At 50.1% G+C, this 19373-nt stretch overlaps 1 protein-coding gene across 1 annotated transcript in view; it reads left to right on the forward strand.

Moving 5' to 3' along the window:
- Positions 1-3952, forward strand: part of Irf2bp2 (interferon regulatory factor 2 binding protein 2) — a 50697-nt gene extending 46745 nt beyond the window's left edge. The window contains exons 3-4 of the mRNA XM_013014565.1: positions 3-201; positions 443-3952. Of these exons, the coding sequence (XP_012870019.1) occupies positions 3-201; positions 443-1149 (906 nt within the window). The 3' untranslated portion in view covers positions 1150-3952. The remainder of the gene's footprint in view (positions 1-2; positions 202-442) is intronic.
- Positions 3953-19373: the final 15421 nt, after the last annotated feature.

Genomic DNA, 19373 nt, shown 5'->3' on the forward strand with positions numbered 1-19373 from the left:
CCGCCGAAGGCGCGGGCAAGGGCCGCGGCCCCGCGGAGCAGGACTGGGCCGGCCGGCCCAAGACCGTGCGCGACACGCTGCTGGCGCTGCACCAGCACAGCCACGCGGCGCCCTTCGACGGCAAGTTCAAGAAGGAGCCGGCCCTAGCCGCAGGCAGGTTGCTGGGGTTCGAGGCCAACGGGGCCAGCGGGGCCAAAGCAGGTAGGGGCGGCGGGTGGGCGGCGGGCGGGCGGGTGGCAGGCAAGCCCGGGCTAGGCGTGCACGTGCGGCGGCAGTGCTCGGCCGGGGATCGGGCTGACTCGGCGGGCGCCCCTGTTGGGGGATCGGACCGACTCCGAAGCGAGTTCGCCCCTCCCCCTCCGACCCTCTCGTCCGGCGCGGGAAGGACTCCTCCCCGCGCCGCGGCTCACGCTCGGTCCCGCGCCCCCTTTGTGTTTTCCAGTTGCGAGAACGGCTAGGAAAAGGAAGGCCTCCCCGGAGCCCGAAGGCGAAGTCGGCCCCCCTAAGATGAACGGCGAGGCCCAGCCCTGGCTGCCCGCGCCCGCCGAGGGGCTCAAGATCCCCGGGACCCCGGCATCCTCTTTTGTGTCTCCGCCGCCACCCACCGCCTCTCCTCATTCCAACCGGACCACGCCGCCGGAAGCGGCCCAGAATGGCCAGTCCCCCATGGCAGCTCTGATCTTAGTGGCAGACAATGCAGGGGGCAACCATGCCTCGAAAGATGCCAACCCGGTGCACTCCACCACCAGGAGGAACAGCACCAGCCCCCCCTCGCCGTCCTCTATGAACCAAAGAAGGCTAGGTCCCCGGGAGGTCGGGGGTCAAGGCACCGGGGGACTGGAGCCCGTGCACCCCACCAGCCTTCCGGACTCCTCCCTGGCAGCCAGCGCCCCCCTGTGCTGCACCCTTTGCCACGAGCGGCTAGAAGACACCCACTTCGTGCAGTGCCCCTCCGTCCCTTCGCACAAGTTCTGCTTCCCCTGCTCCAGACAGAGCATCAAGCAGCAGGGAGCCAGCGGAGAGGTCTATTGTCCCAGCGGGGAGAAATGCCCGCTGGTGGGCTCGAACGTCCCCTGGGCCTTCATGCAGGGTGAGATCGCCACCATCCTGGCCGGAGACGTGAAAGTGAAGAAGGAGAGGGACTCGTGACTTTCCCTGCTCCATAGGCGCGATGGCTGCACCCGGCTCAGACTGCTTGAACTGTATATATCTCTCCATACATATATAAATATATATAAATATATATATATATATCCAAGACAAGGGAAGTGTAGACTTCATAAACATGGCTGTATAATTTTGATTTTTTTTGAATACATGTGTTTCTATATTTTTTTGACGACAAAAGGTATGTACTTCTAAAGGCATTTTCTTCTTTTGTTAACGTTATTGGCAGATCTTTTTGCTTTATTTTCCTGGTGACAGTTACCTTCTGCGTAGGCTGTGACTTGGCTGCTTTTTTTTTTAAGAGCACTTGACAAGCAGATGCTTCTAGCTGTATTTGTATGCACTTATTTTAAAGAGAAAAAAAAAGCCAAATACATTTTCTGACATTGTAAGATTGCCTTACTGTCTGTTATTCCTTACTGCTAGCCCCTTTCCCGGGCCAGAGGTCCCGGATGGGGAAGGAAAGGAATGTGTGGACTCCCAGCACATGGCCCTGGGAGCTGGCACCGGGTGTACCCCACCCCAGAACACGGGGTTTATCGAACTTCTGTTTTTTTCGTGAAACTCAGTGCTTGGAAAATTGGCTGAGAGGTGCTGCTCAGAGTTTTTCAGGACTGTGTGGCTTTGGGGGGGAGATGTTTTGTTTTGTTTTTTTCAAGGCAAAGTTGAGGGTTGTTCACTGTCCACGTGACCGGTTGTAAGAATCCAGGGCTGTATGCTAGTGGTTGCATAATGCACGGCTCTCGCCACGGAAGCAGTTACAAGGGCTGTTGTGTGTGCAAGATGGCACAGCCCCTGAGCAGAGCCTGGCTCTGCAGCGCCCCTCTGTCCATCTGTCTGTCTTTAAACACCCCGGAATTCTGTTGTGTTGTTTCCTGTGAAAGTCTCAAGGGATGTTGCAGTCCAGGTGAACTTGGAGATGAGGGAGTGTGTGTGTGTGTGTGTGTGTGTGTGTGTGTGTGTGTGTGTGTGTGAAATCATTTACCTGTAGTATTCTCGAGGCTGTCACCTGCCCCTTCTCTAGGGAGTGTTAGGCACAGAGTGGTACTTTGACAGTAACAGGGCTACCTGGAGGACCTGTGGGTACCAGTGATGGCCAATATGGGCCGGGGAAACCTGATGTTTCCTTCCAATGTGCTTGAAGTACCGAGTGAATAATACCTTTGGGAGAAGGGGAGATCAACTGCTGAGGACTAAAGAACTCAAAGGTTTTATATTATGAACAGGCCCCACCTCAAACCATTTTTAGAACCCTTTTGTAAACTTACCTTTAGAATCATTATTTGCATTGGTGAAATGACTTTTTTAAACCAATAAATCAGTTATTAGAAATAGTTGTCTCACAGTGATACTGGTTTTTCTTTGGTGTTGTTAGGACTTAACCATCAACAAGAATGCTGTCTTAATCCGTACATTCAGGTCTTTGTAACTTGGCCTTATAATTAGGCCGGATCATGGCTTTGATGTCTACTGTGATTTGTGTGTCTTGTTCACAGCCTAGCATTGGTTTTAATTTGAAAATATAGATGATTGCCAACTTTGGATTCTTTCTAATTATGTGGTGTTTTTTTTTATTGCTCAAAGTGTTTTTTAGTGGTCAAGTTACTAACACTTGAAAATCAGATACTGCACCAAATTAGTCGATTTTCATGGTCTTTTATGGTGTGAGTGCACCACCTTGTATCTCTGTTGGAGTAGTCAAGTGATGGCCGACCTGCATGATTATATCCAGTTTGCTGTTAGGTTTTTGAATTGGAGTGTGTATGACTCAGATCAGATTGATCTCTCTGAATGTGCACTTGCAAAGGGCACGCCCGTGGAGATCTGTGAAGAGCTCGGCTTTTCTGGTCTGTTGTACCCTTGTGTTTCTAGGCACTTTATTATAAACTGGAGTTTGACCTCATAGATTTTACAGCTCCGTCAGTCAGTCTGTTTGACCTAATTTGTGGTGGCTATCTGTATCTTTTGCAATCTTGAACCACAATAAACTCTTCAAAAAGATTACTAAAGAACCAACCACCCTGCCGCTGAACTGAAAAGCTGTGGGAAGGACCAACCAGTGGTTTCTCTGAGCTAGTGGGGGGAGGGGCAGACTTTGAATGGCTTTAAAGGGCTGGATCTAAGATCTGGAAGACTGAGTGCCCCTGGGGTGGCTTTGGGGGAGGGAGGCTCATGGCAGGAGATATCCACCCAGCTTTTTCCAGACTTGCTCTTAGGTTTCAAGTTCACCTTGGAGCCTGGTGCACTCTTCTGCTTTACTTGATGACAGATGAGAGATTGCCCACAGCTGGAGAGAAATGTCAAAAGCAACTTACTGTAAGGGGGGGAGGGCAGTTATCAGATTTCAAATCCTACTGTTTCGCTGTGCTCAATACTCAGAATTCTGGGGATGGGGTGTTAAAGCTTTCCCCTCTTTTGCTTTAACAGTTTGCAGAATTTACCAGATGCGCTGTCTTTCATGCAGCCTCACTGTTACAGTTAGAAACACACGTGGCTTACAACTTTTACTGTATACCTTTTCTTGACCACCAGGTGTTTTAAAAGTGTGCCACCTTTTAACCTTTACTTTCTTTTTAAATTGAAGGTGATAGTTTTTTTCTATATATGATGAATCTCGTGTCAGCTGACGTACATGTAATCCCAGATACCCACATTATTATATTTTAAAAATCACGCTATGGAAATATCACCTGCATTCTGTCATTTGTCAGATTTACAGTACTTTTTTTTTAATTTTTAGCATTAAAAATTAAATAAAAATAAAATTGGGAGCACTGAAAATTTTCTGAGGCCTTTTTAAAAATTTTTTTAAGTGAGCTTAGGGTGGCTATTCCGGCCATCACTAGTTGGCAGTGTGACTAAATGGATGTGTGTGCTGGGAGTGGAGTTGAGGTCTGCAGGCAAATAAGAGTTGGAGCAAGAAGTGCTACCAGCGGCTGGGGAGAGGGGGACTGGACAGGAGTGGAGTGCAGCTGTGGAGTCCACGTTTACTTTGACTGAGGAAATAGTGGCGACATTTGGAAATACTGTCCAGACCTGGGCCTGCTCTTTGGAATCAAACAGCTGTCTTGGGCCTTGGGAAATGCACTGAAGATAAAGGAAAACTAGGGGTGTATGTGTGTGTGTGTGTGTGTGTGTGGTGGGATGAGAGTGCAAACTTGGGAAAGCTTTGGGATGAAGGAGGGGATCTTGAGCCATGTGTGGGCTTTGTTGATTGATATCCTGAACTCAGACCTATAAATAGATAAAAGCCAGAGATCCCCTGGATGCATTCAGACCACTGTCTACCCTCACATAATAAGGCATTTCCTGGACAGTTCAGCTTTTACTCTATTGATCAATGGCTTGGCAGACTTCTCTATGAAAGGAAGTTGTGAAACTTACAGTCTGAGCCTACCATATACACAGACTTACTGTATGTTTGAAATCACACAGTGACAGAGATTGTGTGTACTTCAATATGATTTCACTAGGGTGGTCCTATAATTTGGAGGAGGCAAAATGGCTGGATTTTAAAACCATTTTTTCCCAGTATTTGTAGTCCATTTAATGTAATTTTCAAGTAATTACTCTGAATAAAATAAGAGGCATGGCGATTTTTCATTTAGTGAAAGAGGCAGAAACAATCCATTTTCTAACTTGAAAATCCTAAAACTTTTAGTGACATTTAAAAGTAGTATGGCATGCTGAAGTCATTTTTTAGATTTCAAAAGCTCCTCCTGAAGATGAACTTGGATGATTGCATTCAAAATTTTCAGGTTAAGAAACCAAACAAGCTAGGGCTTTGATGTGGCAGATGTCTGTTTATTCCCTAAAGGGAGAGAAAAAGTTAAAAGGAGAATCTGGGGCTCTACTTTTAGTTTCTAGACTTTTAAGTCCTCCATTACTCAAAGTTGTTTTGCATATGATTTATAGGTGGTTTTATTTGGTTAGCGAAGAATAAGATGTCTTCCTGATTCCTGAGTGTGTGCGTGGATCATTCAGAAAAATGTTCAGTTGTATGTAGGCCGCCAGAAGTCCTGAGTCACTCCCTATGCCTGTTTTTTGTTTACGGACATCAAAGTGAAAGGAGACACGTCTTTTCTGGTCACAGACCCGGCTTAGGTTGGCTTAGGTTCTGGGTGCACCCTTGGGGTTCTAGACATGATGGGACATGGTTTAACTCCTGAGAATGTACTGCTCTGATACAGCGAGCACAGTACGATGAGATGAAACTACCCAGCTGTCAGCTGTGCAGCTCCTGCTGCTGCTGCTGGACAGCTGCATGGCCCTCCGCTTTTCTTCTCCCCTCACAAAAATAGACAAGTAACATGCAGATCAGAAGATAGAAAATTAGGTAACTTCATAAGGGCCTCAATGCTACCTCTGTCATTAGAGAAATTACAGGGCTAGGCATGTAGGTCAGTGGTAGAATGCCTGCCTAGCATGCATGAAGCCCTGGGTGTGCATGCATGCACACTTAATCTAAGGGTGGACTTCGCTTTAGCCTGTTGCTTATCTGGCTCTCTCCCCATAATCAAAATAACCTGAAACTCCTGGTTTAAGATCACTTTCCTTTAATTTTTTTTAAATCAAAGTATACTTTAAGATTACAAATTTACACTGGTCTTTTTAAAAATCATAATATATGCTTCACACCACTGAACAACATAAAACCGAACAATCCACAAAAATACATTAGGATAAAGGTAACTATATCAGGCACATCATCATTTTGACATTATGTGGACATAAGAGCCTATTTCGAATCTGAAGGACAACTAAGATTACCTCCTAAACACAATCCCTTTAGAATGGCATAAAGTGTCTTCTGTAAACCACCTTGAATGTGTCTGAACAACAACCACCAAAAAGCCTGTAGCATGACCCTTCACAGTGCACACCAGCTCAGAATTCTAGACTGGCAAGTCTGCAGTGCAGGTGACATTTATCCTAGGATCAGCCATGAGAAACTTCCAGGAGATGTTTTCCTCCTGAGTAAGCCAAGACCTGGAGACCAACCAGCCTGCAAGATTCCCAGCCTGAATGGAGAGTGCAGAGCCCTGCTCCCTGAGTGGCTGCATGAAGAGCTCCCTCCATCCAGCAGCTCCCAGAAGCCCTGATGCTAAGACATCCTGCATAGGGTAATAATGTCACATTTAAATATTTCTAAGTATAGCTTACATGTGTGGTGGGGGCGGGTGAGCTCAGTGACATCACGTGCAGCTCCCTTCACTTAGCCATTCTTACTGAGCAATTAGTGTTTGAACTAATTGAGAAGATGCCCCTGGGGACAGGCCTCCTTCCACTTGACACTGGAGGTGGGATTGGCTCTGAACGCTTGCAGGTAACCACCCTGACAGGTGAATATTTAGCTCACTCCAATTTCCTCTGCCATGCAGAAAATATCTTAACAGTGGCAGTTCAAATAGGATGTGTGTGTGTGTGTCTCTGTCTGTCTGTCTTTCTATGTTCCCAGGAAAACAAAACAAAGCCTAGATAGCATTTCCGCAGGGCTCCAGGCTTGATGTGTTGTGGGTGTATGTGTGTGCAGTCGTGTGTGCGTGCCGGTACTGGAGCTTGATGCAGGGTTTTGGGCACCGTCCCCGCATTCTGGGCTTTTTGATGGTCCAGTGGACAGAGGAGTCTCAGACCTTCCAGCCCTGGCTTCATGCGTGGGACCATCATCCCGTGATCTGGGCCCTGTCTGCGTGCCCGTGGGGTCCTGTGGAGACCCGCCAAGGGAGCGGAATCATCTGCGCACGGCCAGGTCCAGAGTGCGGGTGGCGTGCACACTAGTGTGCCGGACCCCATGCGCGCAGGCTCATGCAGCCCCCCCCCCCCGTAGCCCAGCGAGCCTGGGCTGGGGAGGTGAGAGGCTGCTGTGCCCAGGGCACGCCCGAGCACAGGGCTTCACGGGAGGGCCGCAGCTGGACAGAAGCATTGGAATGTTCTTCTGGTAGTGAACGCTGCGTGGGCGGCCCGGGAACACTTGACACCTGCAGGCTGGCCCCCGCACACGCACACACGAGCACTCGCGCACACATGCATGCACACGCGGAGGTTACAAGAAGGCCAGGGGAGCAAAGGTCACTTCTGCTAACGCAAGTCTGCGATCCCTTCCTCCCGCGGTTTGGCCAGCAGAGCTCCAGCGGGACACTGAGTCTCCTCCACGGAGGCGGGACGGAGCCTGGAGAGCCCCTGGAGAGCCCCGCGGACTGGATGGGTCACTGCACCGGCATCCCGGCATCCGGCATCCGTCAGCCGTGATGCGGGCGCGCCCCTCCACAGAGAGGCGTGCCGGGGGCCGGATCAAAGGGGGCGCGCCCCCCCCCCGCCCGTGTGCCCCCTGCGCCTCCCAACAGTGGTGCCCCGCCCCGTGCGCCCCTCCCGCTCCCGCCCCCGCCCCCGCACCCCGTGGCAGCTGCCCGGCTATAATTAGCGCCCGCTGCACTCTGGCCCGCGCGCGCTGCACCAAATAAAGTCAAAGCCCAGCTCAGCTCCCGCTGGCGCCAGGGGACGGCTGTGTCCTGTCCTGTCCCCATCCCGTTCCCGTCCCAGTCCCTGTCCCCGTTCCCTCCCTGTCCCCATGACAAACGACAGGAGCTGCCTCCACATCCCCACTCGTCGCTCCCTTTGTGGAAATCACCACGGTCCGCTTGTTTTGTCGTTGTTATCACGCTGTAGCTACAACTGGCCAAACGGTGAACGCACATGCGCACGCGGCAGCTGTGATAGTTCAAAGCACGCGATTGTGCCCGGGTTCTGTTTTCGAATGGACCAGTTCTGAACAGGCGCGGGGACCACCGACGGCAGGCCTGGGGACCACCGACGGACCCCAGATAGTTGACTTCATGGAAAACTTTCATTAAACCAAAAAGATATTCTTCCCTCTGGGTAGAGTGTGAGGTGTGCACAACTAGCTTCTAGTTTTTATTCATGATCCAATTTAACACTCTGATAGTTATCTCAAAAAATTAACAACGCCCAACCCATGGTGAGGACACTTATCTGTGAGTGCAAATGGCCATTTATCCATCCACCCTCCATCCATCCACCCACCTCCCACCCATTCATCCATCCACCCATCCATCCACTCACCCACCACTCACCCACCCACCCTTGCATCCATCCATCCACCCACCCACCCATCCATCCATCCATCCACCTGTCCATCCAAACAAGGAATAACTCATTCAGCTCCACCTTCAAGGCAGGTGATCTCTACATATTGCCTGGTTGAGGCCACTGTCATCTCTTGTTTAGAGTATGGGAAGAGTTTCTGTCCTGTCTTCTGAAGTTTATTCTCAAACTAAACAGCCAGATAAGCCTCACGAGTACTGGTCGATTTTTTGCTTTTCCCTTACTCAAATTCCTCCAAGGCTTTTCTGTCTCCTGAGTCAAACACAAAGTTGCTCCCACTCTCCCGCTTCTCCCAGCCCCAGAACTATCATCCTTGCAAAGCTTCTCAAAGGCTCTATGGCCTCTAATTCACAGCTCTCAGCTACTGCCTCCTCTTGATCCATGTTGGCCACGTACATGGCACTGCCTTGGCCCTGTCTAAGTGCCACCTGACTGCTCCCCCCCACCCCAGCCTCTTGGGGAACTGGGGAGCCTCCTTAAGCCTAACGAGGGTGGTTAGGACTCTGCATCCTGCCTGGTTCCCTTCCAGTATCTCCAAGGGATGGCTTTCTGCCCCAAGCTTCCTGTCACCATGCTGTGCCCACCTGCAGAGACTATTGCTTCAGCCTGTCCTCCACTGTGCCAGAGGCTCTCTGGTCTGTGCCAGAGATGCTTGGAGCCTAAAAATTGCTGCACCTCACCCCCACCCCCCAAATCAAAGTTTTCTACCAAATCAGTTGAACCAGTGCTTGTCCCATCCTGGTGCATCTGTGTTACTGGGTCTCTCCAGAGAAATTGAACCAACTGGATAAATATGTCTACACAGATTTTCGGCAGACAACTCAGTTGATGGGGAGGTTGGCAGGTTCTTAAATCCCTTATAGCTGGTTGACATACTGGGGTTTTATGAAGGACTCTATGTTTTTGTCTTGCGTCTTCAGGTTGGAAACTCAGGTAAACTTTCTATGTTGTAGAATTGGGGCCTGATTCCTTCTGAAAACCTTATTCCTTGTTCTAATATCTTCTATTGTTTGGATGAGGCCCACCCTCATTATAAGAGCAATCTGTTTTATGCAGGCTCCAATGATTGACATATTAATGTTTGATATCAGTACAAGTGACATTTTAAAAAGAAGCTTTATAGACTAATCAAGGCTGCAATGTGATATATAAAATGAACCTTTCCAGTCACCTGCCAAGCTAATCCTCCTCCGGCCTTACCAGACCACAATGCCTCTATCAGCTACAGCGCTTCTAAGTACAGAGCCACCTAACATCATACTCAGTGGGGCTATCAAGGGAACATGTTTACTCTTGGAACTGCAAAGATCATAGACAGGCCGGCCGGCCGGCTTCCGGAGTCACTCACTTTCGCTTCCCTTTATCTCTCTGGCTCTCTTGGCTCCATCTTCAGCCATACTGCCCTTGAGATTTCCAGATGGTGACTGATGATCTCATCCTTGTCAGTGAGGCCAGGCACCAGAGCATCCTTCCACAACAGGGGAAGAGCCCTGAGCTGTCCTCTGATTGGCTAGCTACTGACATCATCATTGTGACCAAGGGAATATTCTGCTCTGATTGGCTTAGGTCACCCATGCAGTAACCAATCCCAGAACAAGGAGATGGAGTGGCATGTGTTCGTATTTAGGACTCTCCCCTGGGACCTGGGTAGGATCAATCACATGGGAATAAGTGCTTGGTGCTGTGTCCAGGATGGAGATTACCAGGAGATAACCAGCTAGGAACCAGCCTCCAAAGAGAGACCTGCTACCCCAGGGGCACAGCAGCTCTGCAGCATGTGCACGTGGGTGCCTGCTGGAGCGCAGGGGACCCATGTGTTCACGGAAGCAGTCCTAATCCCAAGAGCAGACAGCAGTCTGGCAGCAGGGCAGCAAGTCCGGTGGAGGAGCGGACCAGTGGCCCCACAGCTCTCCTTCCATGTCCCCATCCTCATGCCCTTCATCGGCCAGGGAGGGTGGGAGAGATGCTCAGTGGGACTGATCTCTGGGCAGCTGGCTTTGCCGCTGTGGAATGGAGGCTGCCACTGGGAAGCCCTTGATGTTCCAGACAGTGACTCACACCGTGCTCATTGGGGTGGCTTAGCGGGCCCAGGAACGCAGGCAGGAGGTGGCTTAGGACAGCTTAGAGGAAGAGGATGTCTCTGATCTGTAATTTTGTTTTGTTCTGTTAAAAACAAACAGCGGGGGCTAAGAAGTTGGCTCAGTGGTAGAGTGCTTGCCTTGCATGCATGAGGCCCTGGGTTCGATTCCTCAGCACCACATAAGCAAAAAGAAAAAAGCCGGAAGTGGTGCTGTGGCTCAAGTGGTAGAGTGCTAGCCTTGAGCTGAAGAGCTGAGGGACAGTGCTCAGGCCCAGAGTTCAGGCCCCACAACCGGACCAAAAAACAAACAAACAAACAGAAATGGAGGCAGCCAGACTCTTTACTTAGCAAGCTGGGAAATGAGCCTCTACCCCTCCCAGCCTCTGCAGCTGTCTCTGAAGAAGCATGGGCTCCTGGGCCTCCACACAGACCTGGGTGCACAGTCAGCCTGACAGCGCAAGCTCCCGTGCCCTCAATGCCTGCGAAGACAGGGAGAACCGCAGAAAGACTGTGGGAAAACCCGGCACAGCGGCTCACACTTGCAGTCCCAGTGACATGGGAGGCGGAGATAGGAGAGATGGTGGCTTGAGGCCAACTCAGGTGGAAGGACCTCCATCTCACGCAATAAGGGCTGGTGTGGTGGCTCATGCCTGGCATCCTAGCTACACAGGAAGCATAAATAGCAGGTGATGACTACATATAACAACCTGAACAAAAATCAAGACCCTATTAAAATATTAATGAGGGGGCTGGGAAGGTGGCTCAGTGGTAGAGTGCTTGCCTTGCATGCCTGAGGCCCTGGGTTTGATTTCCCCAGCACCACATAAGCAAAAAGAAAAAAAGCTGGAAGTGGCGCTGTGGCTCAAGTAGTAGAGTGCTAGCCTTGAGCTGAAGAGCTGAGGGACAGTGCCCAGGCCCAGAGTTCAGGCCCCATGACTGGACCCCCCCAAAAAAGTAAATAAATAAAAAATATTAATGAAAGCAGAGCTAGAGGTGTGGCTCAAGAGGTAGAGCACCTGCTTGGTAAGCAGAAGGCTCTGGAGTTCAAACCTCAGTACTGTTGAAAGAAGAGAGAGAGAGAAGGGGGGGAAAGGGAGAAGGAGAGGGAGAGAGAGAAGGGAGAGAAAGAAGAGAGAGAGAAGATGAAATAAAAGAAAAGCTTTGGAGAAAAAAGCAATCCTCAGAGCTGTTCTAGTGTCTGAGTATCATTTCTGACCAGTGAGACAGGTGTTTGGGGCAAAATATTGCTGGAATTAAATAGGGGTGCAACACACGGCCCTAAATCACGCAGGAAAATGGTCCTGCTGAACACGGGTGAACCTGCGGCTCACAGAGCTTTGTGGCTCACGGTCACCGACTGGTTGACTGGGTCAGTCACAGCCCAGAGCACAGCACAAGGGCAAGCTGAGGGCCTGGCTCAGCACACCCTCGCTCTAAGCCTGTGCTCTCACCATGCCTCTGTCCTCCAGGTGAAGGGCAGAGGCAGGGTTAACTCAGAGGTGCTGGGAGTGGGTTCTGCGCCCGGCTCACCCCCTTGCTTGGGATGGTATGGGGGGGGGGTGTCTTCACTCTTCACACTAAGTTCTCTTCCTAGGAGTCCTGTATACCAGTGGTGCTAGTCTTGGGTTAATCAGGAACGCAGGTCAGCAGAGCTGAAATGATTCACTTGGGCTCATTAGAGGAAGAAGGAATTTCTATTCACTGGGACGGTGTTTCTAGCCCACTGATTAGGCAAGTTGGCTTTTGTAAATCAATTGTAGTGATTGCTAACACAAAGGGAGAAAAAAAAACCTAAATTATAATATGTACTGCCTATCTGTGGACCCAACTACTTAATGTAATATATTCTTCCTGTTGGCCATACCATGATTTGAACTCAAGGCCTCACATTGGCTAGGTAGGTGCGCTACCACTTGAGCGATGCCTCCAACACTTTTTGCTTTAGTTGTTTTTTTCAAGTAGGGTCCTGTATGCTGGGCTGACCACAGCCTTGCACATCACCTCTTGTGTTGCCGTGGTGACCAGCACACAGTGCCACGTCCAGCTTTTCATTTGTTTTTAAATTGAGATGGGACCTTTTATTTTTTGCTCAGGCTGTCCTTGAACCAGGATCCTTCCAACGTCCGCCTCCTGATTCAGATTCAGATACGAGCCCTGTGCTCAGCTCAGTGAAGTATTTCTATTTCATCTTCGTGATCTGCATTCAGGTTTTCTCAAGGGGCATTGGCACCACTTCATCCATTCTACTGGGAATGCTGTGTGCAGGGTCCTGGCTCAACTCTCCTCCTGCGGCAGATTTGGGCTGAGGTCAAAGTCTAGGTTCAAAGTTCCTTCTTTCTTTTCTTCCTACTTTCTTCTCTTCCTCCCTTTCTTTTTACTTTCCTTCCTTGGATTTGAATTTGGGGCGTTGATTTTGCTGAATTGGTGCTCTACCACTTGACCCAAGCCTCTAGCCCCACTTTTTGCTGGTTAATTGAAGATGGAATCCCTCCAACTTTTTTGCACAAGCTGACTTTGAGACATGATCCTAAGATCTCAACCTCCTGATTAGCTAGGATTACAGGTGTGAGTCACCTGTGTCCAGTGAGCACACATTTCCTAATTTGCACTCTTGTGATTTTATACACACACACACACACATACACACCCCTTTGGAGATCCTGGTAGTGTCTGTAACAGCAATCTTACCTCTTACTAATGTGTTAATGTTTTTCCTTAGAGTATGTAGAGGTCATTTCACAAATTAAAGTCTTCATGCTGATTACTTTTTATGGCTTACCTCTTGCTGTAGCAAATATGATAATGTCCAATACTTGCAATTAATAATCATGGAATATTATTTCATGAGAGGATAATTTGAAAGCCCAGTGATCACTTTTAAGAGGAGAGCAGGAGAATGGATAAGCAGCACAGAAGTGGGAGGAAGGAGGGAGCAGAGAATCACAGCTGAGCCATAGGAGATGGAAATGCAGAGTTGGGGGCCTGAAGCAGCCAGCAGGCAAGGCCCAGCCCAGCCAGGAAACAGTCCTCATGGAAGGAACCTGGACTCAGTTGACCTTTCCCCCTAGCAGGATTGCAGCCACCCCAGCAGTCTGGAGAGGGGCCAGGCAGCTCAGCCTTCTCCTTTACACAGGATCTGAGGTCGGGTGATTCTGACATTTTGTCCCAGATTTCTCTGTGACACCATGCACAGGGCTTTCCCGAGTCCTGGGCGCATGGTCACCAGCTTAGGGTGAGAGGTGGCAGGTAGCGGGGGAGAAAGAAGTTTAGCAGTGCCTTTGGCATCCAAAGTTCTGGATTCCAATTCTGTCTCTGTAACACAGTTAGCCAGTGAATCGTTGGCAGGTTCTTTTCTTTTCTTCTTTTTTTGTACTACTGAATTGAATCCAGATAGAGCAAATATTCTACCATGTGAGCTGTACCTCCAGCCCTTCTGTTTGTATCTTGTTTTTGAGACAGGATTGTGCTGACTTTGCCCCGCCTACAAACACACATGTGTGTGCACACACACATGCACACACATGTATGCATGCATATGTGTGCACACATTAGGGAAGATGTGGTATTAAAAAGGCAGAGGCTGTGGTAGAACACTGCAGGCATGTCTGCAAACGAAAGAGGCTCCTTGCCAATAGAGATGTTTTTATTTTGCAGTTTCCAAATGGTAAGAGAATCCTTCCAACTTTTTTTTTTTATCCCTTACGGGCTCAGAATTTAAACACAGGACACTGAATGATTGTAGCCTTGGCTTACTCCTGGAGCCTGGGTGCATGGCCAGCACACAGAGTTCAAATTCCTGCCCAGTAGGCTCAGTAACCTGAAACTTCTCCTTCCGAAACCCTGTCCTCCCAAGCCAGCGTAAACTCTGGGCCACAGGACTCCGAGAGTGATAGGGTTTGTCAGCTGTGCCATCCACGCCCTCCAGCCTGGCCCTGGTGAGAAGGACCACGCATGGGCACTGCGTGGGAGCCTTTGGATGCCGTGGACACCTGGACATTGGCACTGGTCACAATACCCCCCATGGCTCACCATCTTCACCCCGAAATAGGCTAGCAGGCTGTCATAATTAATCAATGCTCAGGATCCCCCCCAGGGGGTGTCCAAATATAAAGACAAGTTAACAAATTAATAGACAGGTTGAATCATCCCACTTAAGGCCCTGGAGAAACTGACCTCACGGTGAACAATGAGTTTAATTAAGGTAACAGTTCACATGTAAAGAGTGCCTCAAAGCAGGATGTGTGTCTGTCTTTCTTTTCACAGCCAGCAATCTGTGTCGCTTAGAATGCCCCCTTCAGTGGACGGCACCTCTGCCCACATTCGCTGGGTGAGAAGGTAGCAAGCCCATGACTCCATGGAGGCCAGGGAAGTGAGGAGCACTGTCAGCACAGAGCCAGGGAAAGGCTGGCACCGGGGTTCGGAGCCTCGCTTCCCCGTGCCTAGAACCTTCTTGATAGATGTGTGTGCACCAACTGCAGGGCGCAGCGGCTTCTGTGAGATGAGGTTTCTCATCTCAAACAACTTGGCTGTCCCGTGTGCATGCGCAGCTATAAATAGACGTGGGCTGTGGACAAATATAGACCTTCGTTGTGTTCAGTAAAGCCAGGGGCCCCCATGGAGCCCGAAGCTGGCATGCCAGCAGGGCTGCTTGGGAGGCTTTTTTTTTTAGGTCCGGTTCATGATAGTACAAAGAGCCTTGTGTTCAGTCTCAACGCACTATTTATACCCTGTGACCCCCCAAACCCATTGCTGGGGTTCTCCCAACATCTCAAGAGGAAGAGAAAGAAAATAAAAGGTGTATGTGTGTGGGAATAGCCTGACCAGGGAGAAGAAAAAAAAGTTCTCGTTTACAACACTGGAGTCAAGAATGTGGAAACATGACCCCAGAGAGAGCCTGTGGAGCACGGGTGTCAAATGTTGTTATTTTTGGGTAGCATGAAAATAAGGCTGGCTGCAGAGTGGACAAGGTGTCCCAGCGGCTGTGGCAGGAAGGGGGGCTGAGAGGGTCCCCTGTGTCAGCTGCCGGCCTCGCCTGGCCTCCCTGCCTCCTCAGGCGGCGCTGGGAGCAGAGCCATCACATTTCCCACCAGGATCCACAGAGACTGGCACAGAGCTCCGTCCAGATGCCCAGATCCAACACCTTGGTGGGGCGCAGCCTTTCTCCTCCAGTGCTTTAGCTGAAATAGTGCTGCCCAGAATGGCAGCCAAGCTGCCCTGCAGGCGGGGCTGGAGAGAGGCACCCACAGGGCTGTTTTCCTGCTAGGCCTGTGTGGGCCGAAGGGACTCAAGGCGGAAGATGACCCAGGGCATGACCCGCCTCTCCAGCCTGAAGACGGGGCCCAACAGCAGGTCCCAGGCCCTGCCCAGGGCCAGCACTCACTGCCCTGAGCCTTGCATCTGTCTTCCAAATCAGTCAGCACTGGACCACATCCTTGACAGCTGCTTCTTCATGCACACAATGTGCACACACTCACTCACACACGTGTGCATACCCCACACACTCAGGGCCCAGCTGCCAGAGAGTTGTCTGTGGAGTCACGACTGTCAATTCCATGTTGGAAAATTATTCTGTTTTTTTTTCTTTTTTTTTTTTAAATGTCGGTCATGGGTCTTGAACTCTGAGCCTGGGTGCTGTCCCTCAGCTCATCAGCTCAAGGTGAGCGTGCTACCACTTGAGCCACACTGCCACTTCTGGTTTTCTGGTGGTTTATTGGCGATAAGAGTCTCACGAACTTTCCTGCCCAGGCTGGCTTTGAACTGTGATCCTCAGATCTCAGCCTCCTGAGTAGCTAGGATTACAGGCGTGAGCCACGGATGTCTGGCTACATCGGAGAATCATTCTAATGGAGCACTGGCGTGAACTCAGAGACCACATGTACTCAGCCAAGTGAGAGGTACAGCCCTAAAACTCTACTGTGATGTCATTCATGTGTCCTAGAGTCACCCCAGGTGCAAAAGTCTTTAAAATACTTACTCAACTTATCTTTGTTTAAAAAAAATTTTTTTAAGTCTCTGGAGCTCAATGGTAGAGTGCTTGGCTAGCATGCATGAAGCCCTGAGTTCAATTCCTCAGTACCACATACACAAAAAAAGCCAGAAGTGGCACAGTGGCTCAAGAGGTACTGTGCTAGTCTGGAGAAAAAGAAGCTCAGGGGCAGCGCCCAGGCCCTGAGTTCAAAGACCCAGGTCTAGCAAATAGATAAAATAAAGAGTCTCTGTTTAGAAAACCTGTAAAGTATAAGGTTGTCTGTCCTTGACCTCAGGTGCAGGTTTTCAGGATCCAGGACTTCGCCTCCAGCCAGCAGGGCCTCCAGTCACGGGGCCCCCCTAAGCTTCCCCCAGGAATTTAGTCTGTCTTTAGCTCATTGGGCAGCTTCCTGGAGCCTAGGGTGGATTGGTCAGGGTTAAATCTGTAGCGGTTTCCAGCACAGCTCCACCCCCATCCCCTCCGAGTTGGGGAGCCACAGCCACACAATGTTTTGTTGTGACCCACCATCATCTGGGAACTCAGGATACCAACTAAGACTTCATCTTCAGAAAATGAAAACAGTAACTGAATATCCCACACAAACACTCCTTTCCTGACATTGGTGGCTCAAGCCAGTAATTCTGCAAGGAGGCAATTTCACTTTCAGGTCAGCCTGGACAGACCCTTTCTCAGCTCATAGCAGGTTGTAGTAGCAGTGTGTGCCCAGGCTATGTGGGAGGCTCTAGGGCAGCCCAGACACTTCAGTCTGTAAGACCATCTCACCAGAAAGATACTGGGCATGGTTGCGCATGTCATCCTCCAGCTAGGCTAGAACCCTAATATTGGTGGATCACTGTTTGGGCTCTCTGCAAAGCTTGAGATTTTTGACACAGATGCTGTGTCAAAAATGATCAGCAAAAAGCAGGGCTGGAGGCATGGCTCAGCAGTAAATTGCCTGCTTAGTAAACCTGAGGCCCAAGAACCATTTTTTTCTGCAGCCTTGGCGACAACAGAGTTCAATTCCCCACCCCTTCCTTCCCCACCCCCCCCACCCCGGTTCATTCCAGTGCCCTCTGAGGATGCTTTCTGCTGAGTCGCACACACAACTGGAAGGCCCAGCAGGCAAAACAAGGAGGAGTTTGGTTTTTGGAGTCCGAGGGGAAGGTACGTCCTCACAGGCACCAGCAGCAAGCCAGCCTTAGACTTCGTTTCTCAGTCTGCATCCAGTCACCATCACATGAATACGCTCAGCCTCCTGTGCTTCTGCACAGTGCGTGTCTACTTCCTCGTTCCCCCCTCGTTCCCCCCTCCTCCCGCTCCTGCCAAAGGCCATGCAGGCCCAAGCCAAGCAGCTAGGGACTTTCCACTCCACAGCCACCACCCTGCTCATGACCAGCCTGCGAGTCCCAGGACTGTCTGTCACCCACCCTTCCAGTGGCACTGGCAAAAGAAGCTCAAATTGTCCACAAAACCCAAGTAACAATGTCACCCTGACTCTGATGATAACTCTAGGCAGAAGAAGAGCAGCTTTTCCTGTGGAGGCCCGGACACCAGCACATGTACACATTCATGCGCTGCTGCAACGGTACCAAGCACCAGAATCAAAGGAACGCAGTGCCCACGGGTGCTTTAATAGGGCTGTGTGCAGTGCACATGTGTATGCTTGCTCATGTACATGCATGCGTTGTACACACATGCACATTTGATCTCATGTGTACACACACGCATGTGCAGCCTGTGTGTATATATGTGCGTACATGCGTGTGTGCACGTGTGTTTACCTGGAGCCCTTTAAGTGTGCAGCTTGGAACAGAGCAGGGCCTGTCTTGCTCTAGCTTAAAAGCAACTCTGCCAAAAACAAACAAGTGACATTAGAGAAAAAATATCCATGGGTCTAAATCCTTCTGCAGTGGGAAAATTCTTCTTTATAAATATTATTGTTCATATTTGACCCTTGCTGATTTTGAATCTACTCTAGAGCATTTCCCAGTACCTCATTATAATAGTATAAGAGAGATATTTTTGTTGTCAGCCCCAGTTTTCTGACTCACAACTTCCTCCCCAAGGCAGGTCACAAAAACTACTGTTTCTCTTCTTTACTCTTTACAGAGAGTAAAATTTTTTACTCTCTTTACTCTGATATTTACCATCGTGGCCAACTGCTAGCCATAAAGAAATTCTCTGACCTAACCGGTCTAATAGGAGCCCACAAGAAGCCCGTTTCCGAAGCTCCCAGCCCCATGCTGTAGATCGGGGTCCTGAGCTCATGTTTGCTCTCTGCCCATTCACCTTTGACTCAGTGCCCAGACTTCCATCCTGCCTGTGTGATGAAGCTTCTTTCCAAGTCCATCCGGGCCACCTGGAAGTGTCCAGAGAGGACAGAAGCTCCCACCTCTTGCCCTGGGTCTGCGTCCGGACATCTCTCTGGCCCTGACCTGGGTGGGTGTCTCTCCATCTTTATTCTTTGTGATAAACCATTCAACATTAATTGTTTCAGCAAGCACCTGCTTGCTCAGCAAGCAGCTGAACCTGAAGATGGTTCTAGCAGGCCAGCGCAGCACAGGGAACAGAGCTTGGGATTGGAGCTGGCAGCTGAGGGAGGGGTATCTTGGAGCCTTGACTTGTGCAGTCTGATCCTGCCTCCGGATAGATAGGCTCTTGCTGACCTGGACCAATGCCTGCCTGCCTGCTTCTGGGGAGAGACAGAGGGGTCCGCCAGGGTACAGTGGGAGAAACTGAATCTGAATCACATCTGTGTGGTTATTTCTACAGACCTAGCTGTTTTGGCTGGCTGGGTTTTTAAACGTGGAGCCTGGGTCCTTTATGATCTAAAAGCGAGAGGGAGGGGCCCCTGCTTTCTCAGCTCCAATTTGGGAACTTGACAGCTATAGCTCCAAAACAGAGCCGCCAGCCAGGGGAGAAGTCTTGTGACTTCGATCAGAAGGGAGACGCCCAGCAGGGGAGAAAGCAGCCTAAAGAGCAGCACAGCCCTGCTGTGTGCTGTAATGAATTTCTAGAGACCCCCCTCCCTTTAAT

Source organism: Dipodomys ordii, unplaced genomic scaffold (assembly GCF_000151885.1).
Source record: "Dipodomys ordii isolate 6190 unplaced genomic scaffold, Dord_2.0 Scaffold24, whole genome shotgun sequence".
Taxonomy (NCBI): Eukaryota; Metazoa; Chordata; class Mammalia; order Rodentia; family Heteromyidae; genus Dipodomys; species Dipodomys ordii.